The sequence below is a fragment of the Staurois parvus genome, unplaced genomic scaffold (genome assembly GCF_062004578.1).
Source record: "Staurois parvus isolate SC_StPar_1 unplaced genomic scaffold, SC_StPar_1.0 ptg000750l, whole genome shotgun sequence".
Lineage (NCBI taxonomy): Eukaryota > Metazoa > Chordata > Amphibia > Anura > Ranidae > Staurois > Staurois parvus.
In genome coordinates this window covers 962126-977867 of record NW_028318546.1, presented here as the reverse complement: position 1 = coordinate 977867, position 15742 = coordinate 962126, and the positions used below count along the sequence as shown (strand labels likewise).

The window sequence follows — 15742 nt, the reverse complement described above, 5'->3', positions numbered from 1 at the left end:
GCAGGGATTTTGATACGCTATACAGTGCTGTTTTTAAATTTGTGAGTACCTTAAATAGAAATAGTTTCCATAATGGAGCAACTTCCACCTCAATTTTGTTGTAGCCACACACTAATCTCCTAGAACAAATAATACAAAATTAGTATCATAATACCTAAAATATTTAATAGAACATCAGACCATAGGAAATAGGATCAATATTTAGTGTTAGGGTTTCGACACCCATACACTAATTACCTGATGGTAACTGGGCATGCTGGCCTATTCCAACTATGTCTTTTGATAAGTGTTTTTGTTTCTTACTCTGTGGAAGGCATGTGGGAATAAGAAGTGTTGGCAGTGGAAAATAGTGGCAGTGGAAATTGTCTTAAATTTGGAGTAGATCTGGCTTCTTAACCTGTCTGATACAGTAGATGTTTCCTGTGCCAATTCCTACACATTGTTTCAGTACATTCCCTTTGATATTTTGCCCTATGAAATAGCTTGAAGCATGTGTGCACAGTATTCCAATCTCTTTCAAACTATTTATTCCAAATGAACTGAACAGGACATAATTGGAAATGTTGGACAATTTTCATTCATTTTCAATGTGGATGCTCTAAGTATTCTCTAACCAAAATTTTCTGGATCTAATCATTTTAGAGCATGAAAAAAACCCAGTGACCATTTAATAAGACTGATTCTGTCGGAATTTGATCTTGGTGTAAAGTTGATACATGTGTGGCCAACATGAGTCCAGTGCCCTGCTGACATTGCCTGACCCATGGATATCAGTTCAGTCAGATCAGGTGACTGTCATCTCATGTCTGTGGGCAAGAGTGTCATGGAAGATTGTCTGGTGGCTTTCTTGACATCACATGGGTGAGCAGATACAGCACGCAATTCAGAGTGTCTGTACCATATTGAAGCTTTATTTCATCAGCACTGAATTTATAGTGGTGAGTTACATGAGCAATGTAGAACAATAGCCTTCTTCAAGTCATAGAAACATTACATTACATAGACAGCTATGTAAGACAGCTAGCTTGCCATTAACTCAGGATGGCATAAGCAGAGCCCACCTTCCCTGTTCAAGACTTGAGGCCCAAGACGGCTTTAAATGCGGCCCAACACAAAATTGCATATTTACTTTAACATCTTGATTTTTTGGGGAATTTTTTTTTTGTAAAAATGCATTTACATTAGTGAACACATGCAGCTGAAAAAATTATTTGTCAGTGTCTCTTTACTGGACTTTTATAGGTTTTATATTCCCAAAGAAAAATATCCCACTCTTCACAATCACGCCTTAATCATGTAAACAGTTTTCCGCAGCACCTATATTTGTGAGCAACTATTTTCAAGGATGAAGCACAGAAAGGGCAAAATAAAAACCAAAATATTTTATGAGTACCTTTAGAATTCATTGAGAATTTCTACTACATCCATTGAACCCGATATCGATGCGTTCGTTTATCAAAAACATAGTCAAATATTGCACCAGTATTATGTTGCCCTCTTTTACTGTTCTGAAAGATTACAGAATGTTCATTTGAAAGGAATATTCATTAAGCTTAATAAACAAGGTGCAGTTCTGTTCACATTAATAGTCCTTAATTGGGAATTCAATGTGAACCCAAACTTACTTATTAAGTTCAGTTACAATATTTTTGTTGTTATATTTTAAGTTCCAACCATAGCATGAAAAACAAGGAGCAATCAAAACATCAGGAAGGCTACCGCAGGGAGGAATACGCAAGTAAGATGTATATGACCTAATTGTTGTTGTCAGACAGACAGCAAGAAGAATGTACAGTTGACTTCAATAACAAGTAGCAATAAAGATTTTTAACAGCATCAGTTAGTATCTCAGGTCTTGTGTGCCAAAAAGCAATATGAAATAATATTGTGGAGGATATGCTCTAGCAAGAGGGCAAGAGATCAAATAATATACAAGAAAAATATAATATTAAAGAAAGAAGGGAAAAAAGAAGAGGGATTAGCATCTGTAGGAAGAAAGGAGAAGGAGATGGGTTAATTTCACTCAAGCATTAGCAAATATATTACAAATGGTATGACTGGCAGGCCAACCTCCACTGGAGAAGGGAACAGCCCCTACACCTAAAGATATTGTTGACTATCTATAATCATCTTCAGGTGGAAGATATTATTCATGATCCCCAGATTTGTAGAAATGTATTATGTTTATCATCCAAAAGACTTATCAGGCCTTCATTAACTATAATATTAACTACCCTTTGTTTAACTTCTGAAAACGGGATAAATTGCCTCTTCCAGCTTCTAGCAATTAAGCTGCAAGGAATACTTGATGCATAAAGTTTGTTGGGACTTAGTTAGGCCATCTATTGCACTGTAAGACAGCCGACCTGGGAATGTCCTTACAAAACAGTCAATAGTAGATGAAAAACTTTACACCAAAAATATGTTGCAAACGGACATATTCACCAAATGTGCAACATATTACCAATGGATATAAGAGAAATTCATATGTGAGATTTGGGATGGGAACATACTGTATCACATTGTTACTTTAGGTAGACTACCTTCATCGTGATAACATTTAGGGTGCTTTTACATATTTATAACGTTCAGTAAAGGTTTGCTTTGACAAATTAACATTCTTTTACACTTTAGTTAATCAACATCACTGAGTAATTTCAAAAACAGTTAACAAAACTGTAATTTTTCTGCTACATGATTGGGGAAAGAAAGAAAACATTGCAGCACCTTTTTTAATTTAATCTCAATGAACGTTCATTGTGCAACCTCTACTATTTTAGTAAAGAAACACCAATACCTTATTAGTACCTGCTGAGACCTTGGTATCTTAACTATTAGTGTTAATAATAGGGAGATCTTGGTCATAAATATTTCCATACTCATCTCTTTACTATTAAAAATGCTGACACATTCTGGTTACCCATGAGAATAAAACAATTTAAATGTAATCTCAGGACACTGTAAACTGTGTCCCCATGACATGTAAATACAGCCAAATTTAAGCAATTTTTAATTAGCTCAATCTCATTCTAAACCAGATGGAAAGTGTGGGCTCATGTATACTGCAGCTGCTAAACTGAAGTTTAGGAGCAGTTGTGCATTTTTTTCAGCAGCCCCTGAACTCTTCTTTATGTTTTCCTATGTGTCCATGTACACATAGTCATTTACAGTAGTTTACAGGCAGTTGAGCTTACAGGCATTTTTTTGAAAGCACAAAAATCACGTTCAGGAGTAGCCAAATGCTTGTAACCGCGTGTAAACACTTGTAAACACGTGTAAATGCATTTATGCACGTTTGCGTTTAGATGCATTTTTGGGCTGGTCTATATCCAGATGCTGTCCAGTGCCTTTTTTCTTCATCAAAAATGCATGCACAGCTTTTTTCATGTATTCAAATGGACCTAGTACACCAGTGTAGTCAGTTCCAGGTTTCGTGTACAGGAAAAAATGGTAGAATGTGCTGCATTATTTCTACACAGAACTGTACTGGAATACATCAAAACACAGCAACAAAGCACAAGGTATGTTATGTACACTCCAGAATGCATCTGGAGGCATTATTGCACTATGTAGCTCCTCCCACAGTTCCAAGTATGTGGGAGTTTTATGAGCCACTTTTGCTACAGTTGCAACACCCATCAGAAAGTAGTGCTCTCTCTGCTTCAGATCTCTCTATTTCTCACAAAATGTCGGAAATAGTTAATTATTTACTGTTTTTCAGTGCATTCTGGGAATTTGGAAGGGTCTCCTGAGGTTATCTTTAAAACGCTTCTAAACGCAAACACGGCTAAACAAGCATTAACATGCTAGGTAAACATGGCTAAACTGACGGTTTTATTCTAAGTTTTCTAGCAGCCAGTTTCCAGCGGTCAGAAAAGTTTTTCAAATGCCCTGTGTACATGAGCCCTTATATGTAAAAAGGGCTAGCAATGTGCAGAAAAATTCAAATCCTTAAAAAATGTAGTCCATTATTGTTTCAATAAACGAGTAAGAACCACTACTTATAAATGTTTTCTTTAAAAACAACATAAACAGAAGATATACAGTTTTTCAAAACACCCATTAAGGGAAGTATGCAATGCTGTGAACGTGTATCCAAAGTCAATAAATAATAGCAACCCAATGCTTATTTTGTCACTTTGTATCTTCTCGTACATGTACTGTATGTTTTCTTCTACAATTCACCACCAATATAGTGAAGTGAATACACTTCCGCCTGCAGTAGGTTTAGAGTAAAGGGAAGATTTTGAGATCTGACAGTCTAGGCTTCCCACCCATTAAGGGTTTGATGACACAAGACCTGAACTCTGTGGACTATGGGGTCAGTACATCTGTTGAGTGCTTAGTTTTATTTGGTGGAAAATCGATCGAAGATACGGTGTGTGACAAAATAAACACTGGGTTATTACTGTTTATTGACTTTGGATGCATGTTGACAGCCTGCATACATTTCTTGATGAACAAAGAACCACTAACTAGTTGTGAAGGATTATGAGCCTGCATTGCTTTGTCACAGCATTTTATTAAAGAACTCCCCTGAAAATGACAGGAAATTTTCGGAAGAATATGTTGAAATATCACTTTGAAAGGGACATGAACCTTAGGATTATTTTTCAGTTCACTGACAGCAGCTCACCTAGAAAAATATTTACCTGATAGCTTGTTCCTCCTTCTTCAGGCCACATCCATAATATAAGTGCATGCTATAACAGGAGAGATTTTCCTCCAGAGTTCTAAAATCACAGAAAGCAGGTATGTAAACTTTGTCATGGCTGTTCTGAAAGTAGAGTGTAGTCAGACAGCAGAGCACCTTTACTAGGTGGAGATGAACAGTATACCTAAATGTATTATGCAGGGTGAGATGATAATTGTAGTTTACAGAATTCCATATTCTAGTTGCATAATGGGCACGCTGGACCTCATTTATAAAAGTGTCTTAAAATACACCAAACACACAAGTGCTTGTAGAAAAATTGCTAGCAGGTAGGCTTTTATTGAAGAAGAGACTTTATGTTAAATCTTAAGTCTTACCTGTAAGCTATTTTCTTTACAGTGAATGCCGCACCTAAGATGTCCATACAAGGATGAAATTTGGCCAGTCCAGCAGGGACCGATCGGATTTCCAGTGGTTTTACAGAAGTCAATCTACCGACCAGGGGGGGACTGACCATTTGGTCAGGGCCCGGGGTCAGTAGGGGGCCCCATGAGATGCCCCTGGTACCTTTTTCATAGGCTTTTTTGAGTTTGGGAAAGGACACAGGAGCCCCATGATCCCCTATTGCCTGGGGGCCCCACGAGTTGTCAGTCTGCCCCTGCTACCGACTGACTTCTGTACAACCACCCTGTTGAGTTTTTCCCAATCAATCGGTGTATTCACCGATCAGTGTATTTTGATGGCAGGGAAGTTGCTTCACTGCAGGGGTGGACTGACAACTCATGGGGCCCCTGTGTCTCTGCCCTAGGCACTTGTTTGTCATCACACCAAGTACAATCCTTCTTACAATAGAAAAGTAACATCTCGTTCTACTCTGTGTTATGTTACGCAACTCAACAGGATATACAGGATATACATATAGGATGACACATTATTGATACTTTTTACAGGTTAAATTTATTAGAGTTCAGAAAATTCGGTTTGTCTGGAACTATGCTCAGAAACAATTTGAAAACATTGGGTGAGTATATATTGTAAGTAGCTGAAGGCCTCATTTTTTGTTCTCAAAAGGAAAGTGCAACCAGAAAAAAAGAACTCGCTAATTTGTATTACACAAAAGCCAATGCGCTAAGTTGCATATTAGTTATTTTAACTAAATTCTATATTTGACGTCATCCTTTATTTTCACTCCATATTCTAATCATTCAATATTTCATCTTGACTTTCACATCAAAATGTTCAATTCAAAACATGAACATCACATAAGTGCTGCATCCATCTATTTCCATGTGGGAATGCATTAATTATTGAAAGTCAGTATTGCTCATGAAATGGTATTTTCTCAAATGAACATCCTGAAGCATTTGAGAAAATACCATTTCATGAGCAATACTGACTTTCAATAATTAATGCATTCCCACATGGAAATAGATGGATGCAGCACTTATGTGATGTTCATGTTTTGAATTGAACATTTTGATGTGAAAGTCAAGATGAAATATTGAATGATTAGAATATGGAGTGAAAATAAAGGATGACGTCAAATATAGAATTTAGTTAAAATAACTAATATGCAACTTAGCGCATTGGCTTTTGTGTAATACAAATTAGCGAGTTCTTTTTTTCTGGTTGCACTTTCCTTTTGAGAACAAAAAATGAGGCCTTCAGCTACTTACAATATATACTCACCCAATGTTTTCAAATTGTTTCTGAGCATAGTTCCAGACAAACCGAATTTTCTGAACTCTAATAAATTTAACCTGTAAAAAGTATCAATAATGTGTCATCCTATATGTATATCCTGTATATCCTGTTGAGTTGCGTAACATAACACAGAGTAGAACGAGATGTTACTTTTCTATTGTAAGAAGGATTGTACTTGGTGTGATGACAAACAAGTGCCTAGGGCAGAGGTTGGGAGTGCCTAGGGCATCTGTTGTGCTGCTGAATTCATCCTACTTTGTGCAATAACCAATAAAACCGGGCAGCACCAATGTGTTATGCCTACACTACAAAGAAAACATCGAACATATCCAGGTACAGTGCTTTTAGCAGTAACTCTAAATGTCTATTCTAAAGTATAATAAATTATATAAAATGTAATAAATCAAATTTTCCTGTAAATAGTTCTCCTGCTAATACATAAAAATCATATTTGGTGAATCAGAAATAACATGCTCATTCTAGACTAGACTAGACTGTGACTAGAGAGGTTTAGAATCTCATCAAATCCATTTACGCATACAAAAAATGAAACAAAAGTCCCCCCTCCATCCTTACCAAGCCCTTCGGGTCTGGTATGGATTTTGAGGTAAACCCCCATGCCACAATTAAAAAAAAATTGTGTGGGGTCCCCCCCAAGATCCATATCAGACCCTTTTCCGAGCATGCAGCCTGGAAGGTCAGGTAAGGGGAGGAGAAGAACGAGCGAGCCCCCCCCTGACCCATACCAGGCCACATGCCCTCAGCATGGGGGGAGTGCTTTGGGGTGGGGCGGCTCCCCTCCCCAAAGCACCTTGTCCCCATGTTGATGGGGACAAGGGCGTCTTCCCCACAACCTTGGCCAGTGGTTGCGGGGGTCTGCGGGCAGGGGGCTTATAAGAATCTGGAAGCTCCCTTTAACAAGGGGGCCCCCAGATCCCGCCCCCCCCATGTGAATGAGTATGGGGTACATGGTACCCAGTCACATAAAAAAAAGTGTAGTGTGAAAAAAGACAGGAGACAGTCTTTGACAAGTCCTTTATTAAAAGAAGAAAAATAAAGAAATGTCCCCCAAAGCAGATCCAACGTCAATCACGATGCCCGCTGCAGCCACTACCTGGAAAAAGAAAAAAAAACAGAAGGCTGTGCTCCTGACGCTGGCTCCCGGCCATCTACCTGCTCTGCTGGCTTGACAGTTCTTAAATACTTAAGGGACGGAGCCAGGGGCGGACTGACAACTCATGGGGCCCCTGGGCAATAGGGATCATGGGGCTCCTGTGTCCTTGCCCAAACTCAAAAAAGCCTATGAAAAAGGCACCGGAGGCATCTCATGGGGCCCCCTACTGACCCCGGTCCCTTGGGCAGTGCCCGAGTTTCCAAATGGTCAGTCCGCCCCTGGATGGAGCCACCCGGGGACATATGTATGTGACCCCGCCCCTTGTGGCATCATCAACCAGGGCATGCTTGGTCAATGATGTCACAAAGAGGTGGGGCCACACTCACAATGTCCCTGGGTGGCCCCACCCCTTACATATTTAAGAATTGTCAAGCCAGGGGAGCAGGCAGACGGCCGGGAGCCAGCGTTGGAAGCAAAGCCTTCTTTTTTTTTTCTTTTTTTCGAGTGGTGGGGCTGGACATCGTGATTGACGTTGGATCTACTTTGGGGGACATTCTTTTATTTTTCTTCTTTTAATAAAGGACTTGTCAAAGACTGTCTCCTGTCTTTTTTCACACTACACTTTTTTTTTATGAATGGGTAGCAGGTCCCTCGGTGGTGCTCCTGGCTCCTCCTCTTCTTCATGTATCCCCAGAGCAAGCCATTTGCTATGGAGGCACACATTGTCTGCAAGCTCCCAAGCTGTGTGTTTATGGAGCCATGCTCCCTAGACTTACACAGCTGACCTTAGCCCCACCCCCACTTCCCCCTCACTGCATTTGATTGACAGCAGTAGGAGCCAATGGCTCCTGCTGCTTCTTGAGTGCTGTGTGAAGAGGAAGAGATGGGAGAAGAGATGCAGAAGCGTACAGTGCTGGATCGATTTACCCTTTTTTCTCCTTCATACAGGGAAGGGGAAGACAGATAAATATAAAATGTTTTTTTACCTCAATGCAAGGAATGTATTAAGATAAAAAAACATTTTTGGCTTTAGTATCACTTTATAAAACATTTTATTCATTCTCTTTCCTTATTCCCCTGTGCATTACAGCATACACTCATGGCTTACTCTGTACCATGTCGAAAAATGGAGTTACATCCGCATAGTCTATCCAATAATTGATGAAATATGCAACAACAGGGAACGATGGAGAAGGGAAAACTCAGAGGTAATTCTGCCATAATGCTCAAGAATCCTATGTATACTTGTAGATTATGGAGAAAGCTGTCACCACTCTCTGACACCAGACACACTGTGGAAACCTAGACATTCTGGGGGAGATTTACTAAAACTGGAACACTCAGATTTTGGTGCAGCTGTGCATGGTAGCCAATTAGCTTCAAACTTCAGTTAGCTCAATTACATTTTGACAAAAAAACCTGGAAGCGGATTGGTTTCTCTGTAGAGTCGCACCAGATTTTTCACTCCAGTTTTAGTAAATCACCCATTCTTTGTCCATTCAAGCCAAAATCATGGAAAGTAAATCCATCACTATTAAGTGTAATATTAGTTTACACTTTAGGCATCTTAAAGTGTTAGTTCATCTTTACAGAAAAAATGGAAAGGTGAACTCTAGACACAGTCCCCAGCCCTTGGTCCCTGCTGTACTTACCTTTGGTGTACCCGAGGTGTCAGCACCCCCGCAGCCACTCCAGAGGTCCCGGGATTTGAGATTTTTTGGCAGCTCCATCATATTGCATTTCAGGAAGGCTGACAAATCCAGAACCTCAGAGGTAAGTACAGCGGGGATGGGGATGGGGGGAAGTTGTCTAGTATTAGTTCACCTTTACATTTGTTCTGTAAAGTTAAACTAAGCCTTTAAATATCTAAAAGTAGAACAATTTCAACCAGGGGAATTTATTGGAATTTCTGTGTTAATTTACTGTGAAATGCACTTGATGTGTACATTACTTACTTTAAGATCTGGCCTCCTTATGGCTTTATTCAAAATAGAATTCTCATCAGAGATGACAGAACAATTTGAACTTCTTAATGTTTCTTTAAATTCATCAAGGGTAATCCAGCGTACCTTCTTTCTGGTGTATTTCTTTCTTTCATCCTAGTCAAAATGAAAGACTGTTACAAGAACTGCATGATTACCACTATCTTCTGTTCTTTGACTATAATAAATGTTTCTAATGTGCTCAGTGTGCAGCAGTTTCTGCTTGACTCCAGTATTGGTATGCCGCAGAGGACACAATGTCCTTCCAAAAAACAAAATATCTGTGCTGAAAGTATGCTGCCATTTTAAAGGGTAAGTGCGCTTTTAAAGTACATTTCCCAACTGCTTAATTTCTTGAGCACCCTAGCTAGAGCCTATTGCAATGTTTGCATTCTCTGGAAATGTTTCTCTCTCATAAAGCCTCAGAAAGCAGTAAAGACATTACAAGGGTTCTGACTCTTCCCCACTCTAATTAAAACTAAGAAAAAAATGTCAGGACACACACTTTAAATGGTGATTGATATACACCAAACAGCTTAAATCCCATATCCTTTTAAATTATCTGGAAACTTCAATAGACACAAAAAGAAATGGGAGGGGAGCAAAAACTAAATGTACATCTGACTGCAGATGGTATTTGTAAATACCCAGAGGACAAGAAATTAGTCATTGCACTGTGATGAAAAAGATGTATGAATACTGTACTTAGTATACCAGTGAGAAATACCCACCATTATGGACTTATGTAGGGTCCATTTACAACATACTGTACATTCAACAAACAGTAAACAAGCTGTTTGCAAGTAATATTTAGAAACCCCACACTATGACACTGCTTTAGACCGATTTCAGATGTTTGATTTAAAGATATCAAATATCTCATGCTTACAGATACAATTATATTAAGTATTATTAAAGTGCTTGAAAAGAAGATTTTTTATTTTTTTAAATAACAAACAGGTCATACTTACTTGCTCTATGCAGTGAGTTTGCACAGAGCAGCCCCGATCCTCCTCTTCTCGGGTCCTCCTCCGGCAGTTCTGGCTATTCTCCCCTGTTGAGGACACTCATAGTAAGCTGCTTGCTCTGGAGGCACTCGTGCATGCTCGGTCCTGAGTCAGCTCTGTGTGTCTACACCCCACCGCCACTCCCTCCCCACTGGATGCAATTGACTACAGCAGGATCCAATGGCTCCTGCTTACGTGTCTGAGCCAAGGAGGGGAGAGAGAGCCAAGAGAGCCTCTTGTGCACATCGCTGGATCAAGATCAGGCTCCAGTGAGTAAAAAGGAAGGGGGGGGTCTGGGGGGAGTTACATACTGAATATTTTTTGCCTTCATGCATAGAATGCCTGAAGGTTAAAACAAAACTGCCTTTACAAACACTTTAACTTTATTAAAGGTGCAAGCTGCAGGACTGTCGTTTTGATCAACCAAAAAAAAAAATTCCTTTTGTGACTACTACAGTTGTCAGTCGCTAGCTGCTTGAGGTGAGTAGCACTCTTAGAAAGTAAGAGTTTGTTTTACTGAATAAAAAGGGAAGTTGTACTTTGCAAGGGAAATTTCCCCAGAGCCTAGTGAATGTGATGACATTTCACTTTGTAAAGAATAACCAAACGCATGCAAGGTAAAGAAACCGCATTTTTGCTTGCACATGATTGGATGATGGAAGTCAGAAGAGCTTCACCTCATTTACTAAGCTCTGGAGAAAATTCCCTTCCAAATTGCAATTTACTTTACACAAAATGAAAAGTCTATTTACCTTTAGTAAACCAATCCCCAAGAGTACTACTTACCTCAAATGATTAGGAAAAGGTGTTTATTATTGTTTTTGGGTGTAACATCATACAATTATACCCAGTAGAGATGAGCGAATCGAACCAGGCGAACCGGAATTCGAGTCGAATTTCAGGAAATATTCGATTCGCGGCGAAACCGAAATTTTGCCTACTTCGGGTGCGCGAATCGAACATTTCCCGATCAGCCGGCAAAAGTGTCCCTGCAGTGAGCTCCGCTATTTCTGACAGTTCTCTGACAGAAGGAACACATGTTTAGCGGTTGAAACATTGTATCTATTAGTTTACATTTAGGATACAGATGTTTCAACCACTGTTCATGTGAAGAAGCTGTGAGAGAACTGTCAGAAATAGAGGAACTCTGCACATACACTTTTTGCCGGCTTGGAATTATTCTTCTTTTCATCCTACTTCTTCTTCTTCTTCATCTTCATCCTCAGAAGAAGAGGATGAGGATGAGGATGAAGAAGAAGAAGAAGAAGTAGGATGAAAAGAAGAATAATTCCAAGCCGGCAAAAAGTGTATGTGCAGAGTTCCTCTATTTCTGACAGTTCTCTCACAGCTTCTTCACATGTACAGCGGTTGAAACATCTGTATCCTAAATGGAAACTAATAGATACAATTTGTATCTATTAGTTTCCATTTAGGATACAGATGTTTCAACCGCTGTACATGTGAAGAAGCTGTGAGAGAACTGTCAGAAATAGAGGAACTCTGCACATACACTTTTTGCCGGCTTGGAATTATTCTTCTTTTCATCCTACTTCTTCTTCTTCTTCTTCTTCATCCTCATCCTCATCCTCATCCTCTTCTTCTGAGGATGAGGATGAGGATGAAGAAGAAGAAGAAGCAGTAGGATGAAAAGAAGAATAATTCCAAGCCGGCAAAAAGTGTATGTGCAGAGTTCCTCTATTCTGCAGATACACTTAGAGGAGCTCTGCACATACACTTTTTGCCTGTTTGGAATTAATCTTATTTTCATCCTACTTCTTCTTCTTCTTCTTCTTCTTTATCCTCATCCTCAGAAGAAGAAGAAGAGGATGAAGAAGAAGAAGAAGAAGTAGGATGAAAATAAGAATAATTGCAAGCCGGCAAAAAGTGTATGTGCAGAGTTCCTCTATTCTGCAGATACACTTAGAGGAGCTCTGCACATACACTTTTTGCCGGCTTGGAATTAATTTTATTTTCATCCTACTTCTTCTTCTTCTTCTTCTTCATCCTCATCCTCATCCTCAGAAGAAGAAGAAGAGGATGAGGATGAGGATGAAGAAGAAGAAGAAGAAGAAGAAGAAGTAGGATGAAAATAAGAATAATTCCAAGCCGGCAAAAAGTGTATGTGCAGAGCTCCTCTAAGTGTATCTGCAGAGCTCCTCTAAGTGTATCTGCAGAATAGAGGAACTCTGCACATACACTTTTTGCCGGAAACCGCTGTATGGAGGGAATGTCATGGAACTGTCAGAAATAGACTATTAATGACAGTTCTGGGACTGTCCTTCCATACAGCGGTTGAAACATTGTATGTATTTGTTTCCATAAATGGATCCATTTATGGAAACAAATACATACAATGTTTCAACCGCTGTATGGAAGGACAGTCCCAGAACTGTCATAAATAGTCTATTTCTGACAGTTCTATGACATTCCCTCCATACAGCGGTTGAAACAGCTGTATGGAGTGAATGTCCCAGAACTGTCAGAAATAGACTATTTCTGACAGTTCTGGGACATTCACTCCATACAGCGGTTGAAACATTGTATCTATTTTTTTCCATAAATGACATTCTGCAGATACACTTAGAGGAGCGCTGCAGATACACTTTTTGCCGGCTTGGAATTATTCTTATTTTCATCCTACTTCTTCTTTTTCTTCTTATGAGGATGAGGATGAAGAAGAAGAAGTAGGATGAAAATAAGATTAATTCCAAGCCGGCAAAAAGTGTATCTGCAGCGCTCCTCTAAGTGTATCTGCAGAATGTCATTTATGGAAAAAAATAGATACAATGTTTCAACCGCTGTATGGAGTGAATGTCCCAGAACTGTCATAAATAGTCTATTTCTGACAGTTCTGGGACATTCACTCCATACAGCTGTTTCAACCGCTGTATGGAGGGAATGTCATAGAACTGTCAGAAATAGACTATTTATGACAGTTCTGGGACTGTCCTTCCATACAGCGGTTGAAACATTGTATGTATTTGTTTCCATAAATGGATCCATTTATGGAAACAAATACATACAATGTTTCAACCGCTGTATGGAAGGACAGTCCCAGAACTGTCATTAATAGTCTATTTCTGACAGTTCTATGACATTCCCTCCATACAGCGGTTGAAACAGCTGTATGGAGTGAATGTCCCAGAACTGTCGGAAATAGACTATTTATGACAGTTCTGGGACTGTCCTTCCATACAGCGGTTGAAACATTGTATCTATTTTTTTCCATAAATGACATTCTGCAAATACACTTAGAGGAGCGCTGCAGATACACTTTTTGCCGGCTTGGAATTAATCTTATTTTCATCCTACTTCTTCTTCTTCATCCTCATCCTCATAAGAAGAAAAAGAAGAAGTAGGATGAAAATAAGAATAATTCCAAGCCGGCAAAAAGTGTATCTGCAGCGCTCCTCTAAGTGTATCTGCAGAATGTCATTTATGGAAAAAAATAGATACAATGTTTCAACCGCTGTATGGAGTGAATGTCCCAGAACTGTCATAAATAGTCTATTTCTGACAGTTCTGGGACATTCACTCCATACAGCTGTTTCAACCGCTGTATGGAGGGAATGTCATAGAACTGTCAGAAATAGACTATTTATGACAGTTCTGGGACTGTCCTTCCATACAGCGGTTGAAACATTGTATGTATTTGTTTCCATAAATGGATCCATTTATGGAAACAAATACATACAATGTTTCAACCGCTGCATGGAAGGACAGTCCCAGAACTGTCATTAATAGTCTATTTCTGACAGTTCCATGACATTCCCTCCATACAGCGGTTGAAACAGCTGTATGGAGTGAATGTCCCAGAACTGTCAGAAATAGACAGAAACTGTCACAGAACTGTCCTTCTTCTCATCCTTCTTCTTCTCATCCTTCTTCTCATCCTTCTTCTCATCCTTCTCCTTCTTCTCATCCTTCTCCTTCTTCTCATCCTTCTCCTTCTCCTTCTTCTCATCCTTCTCCTTCTCCTTCTTCTCATCCTTCTCCTTCTTCTCATCCTTCTCCTTCTCCTTCTTCTCATCCTTCTCCTTCTCCTTCTTCTCATCCTTCTCCTTCTCCTTCTTCTCATCCTTCTCCTTCTCCTTCTTCTCATCCTTCTCCTTCTCCTTCTTCTCATCCTTCTCCTTCTCCTCATCCTTCTCCTTCTCCTTCTTCTCATCCTTCTCCTTCTCCTTCTTCTCATCCTTCTCCTTCTCCATCTTCTCATCCTTCTCCTTTTCCTTCTTCTCATCCTTCTCCTTCTCCTTCTCCTTCTCCTTCTTCTCATCCTTCTCCTTCTTCTCATCCTTCTCCTTCTTCTCATCCTTCTCCTTCTCCTTCTTCTCATCCTTCTCCTCTCATCCTTCTCCTTCTTCTCATCCTTCTCCTTCTTCTCATCCTTCTCCTTCTCCTCATCCTTCTCCTTCTCCTCATCCTTCTCCTTCTTCTCATCCTTCTCCTTCTCCTTCTTCTCATCCTTCTCCTTCTCCTTCTTCTCATCCTTCTCCTTCTCCATCTTCTCATCCTTCTCCTTCTCCTTCTTCTCATCCTTCTCCTTCTTCTCATCCTTCTCCTTCTCCTTCTTCTCATCCTTCTCCTTCTTCTCATCCTTCTCCTTCTTCTCATCCTTCTCCTTCTCCTTCTTCTCATCCTTCTCCTTCTCCTTCTTCTCATCCTTCTCCTTCTCCTTCTTCTCATCCTTCTCCTTCTTCTCATCCTTCTCCTTCTCCTTCTCTTTCCTCATCTCCAAGGGCATTTAAATTAAAGGTACAGTGTTCTGCACTAATTTAAAGGCTCTCTGAAGCCTAGAAACCCTTTTTATAAGTCATCTTCGTAGCGAAGAAATTCGCATCGAATCGAATTTCACACTGGAATTCGCCGAATCAGCCGAATCGAATTTTTGAGAAATTCGCTCATCTCTAATACCCAGTAACTAGAATCTTGTATTTTTTTTTTCAGTTTTGTGGATCTTGAAATATTGGTTGATTTTGACAGCTACCTAATGAGTCACAGACCTTACAAAGCATGTACAAATAATTGTTATGGATCAGTTACACAAGTAGAAAAGAACAAAAATGGCTAAAATTTTTGTTTAAAATATTTTTGTTTTTGGATTGTTCATTCAATTATTTTACATTTTTAGTGGGCTCAAATCAACATTGATTTTTAATAAGAAAATTTAAAGGGACAGGATGGAAAATTTTTCTAAAACAAATTTATAATTTGAATGTGGTTTTCATTCAGGAAATTACATTCATTCCAAAATTGATCATTAAAAGCAAATTAACTGAAA

General features: G+C 39.4%; 1 protein-coding gene across 1 annotated transcript in view; it reads right to left on the bottom strand.

Moving 5' to 3' along the window:
• LOC149445012 (putative cation-transporting ATPase 13A4) overlaps nt 1-15742 on the bottom strand; it is a 115961-nt gene that overhangs the window by 89613 nt on the left and 10606 nt on the right. The window contains exons 3-6 of the mRNA XM_089654306.1: nt 9428-9571; nt 6344-6414; nt 4653-4733; nt 50-119 (exon numbers count right to left, since the gene is read on the bottom strand). Coding sequence (XP_089510432.1) covers nt 50-119; nt 4653-4733; nt 6344-6414; nt 9428-9571 — 366 coding nt within the window. The remainder of the gene's footprint in view (nt 1-49; nt 120-4652; nt 4734-6343; nt 6415-9427; nt 9572-15742) is intronic.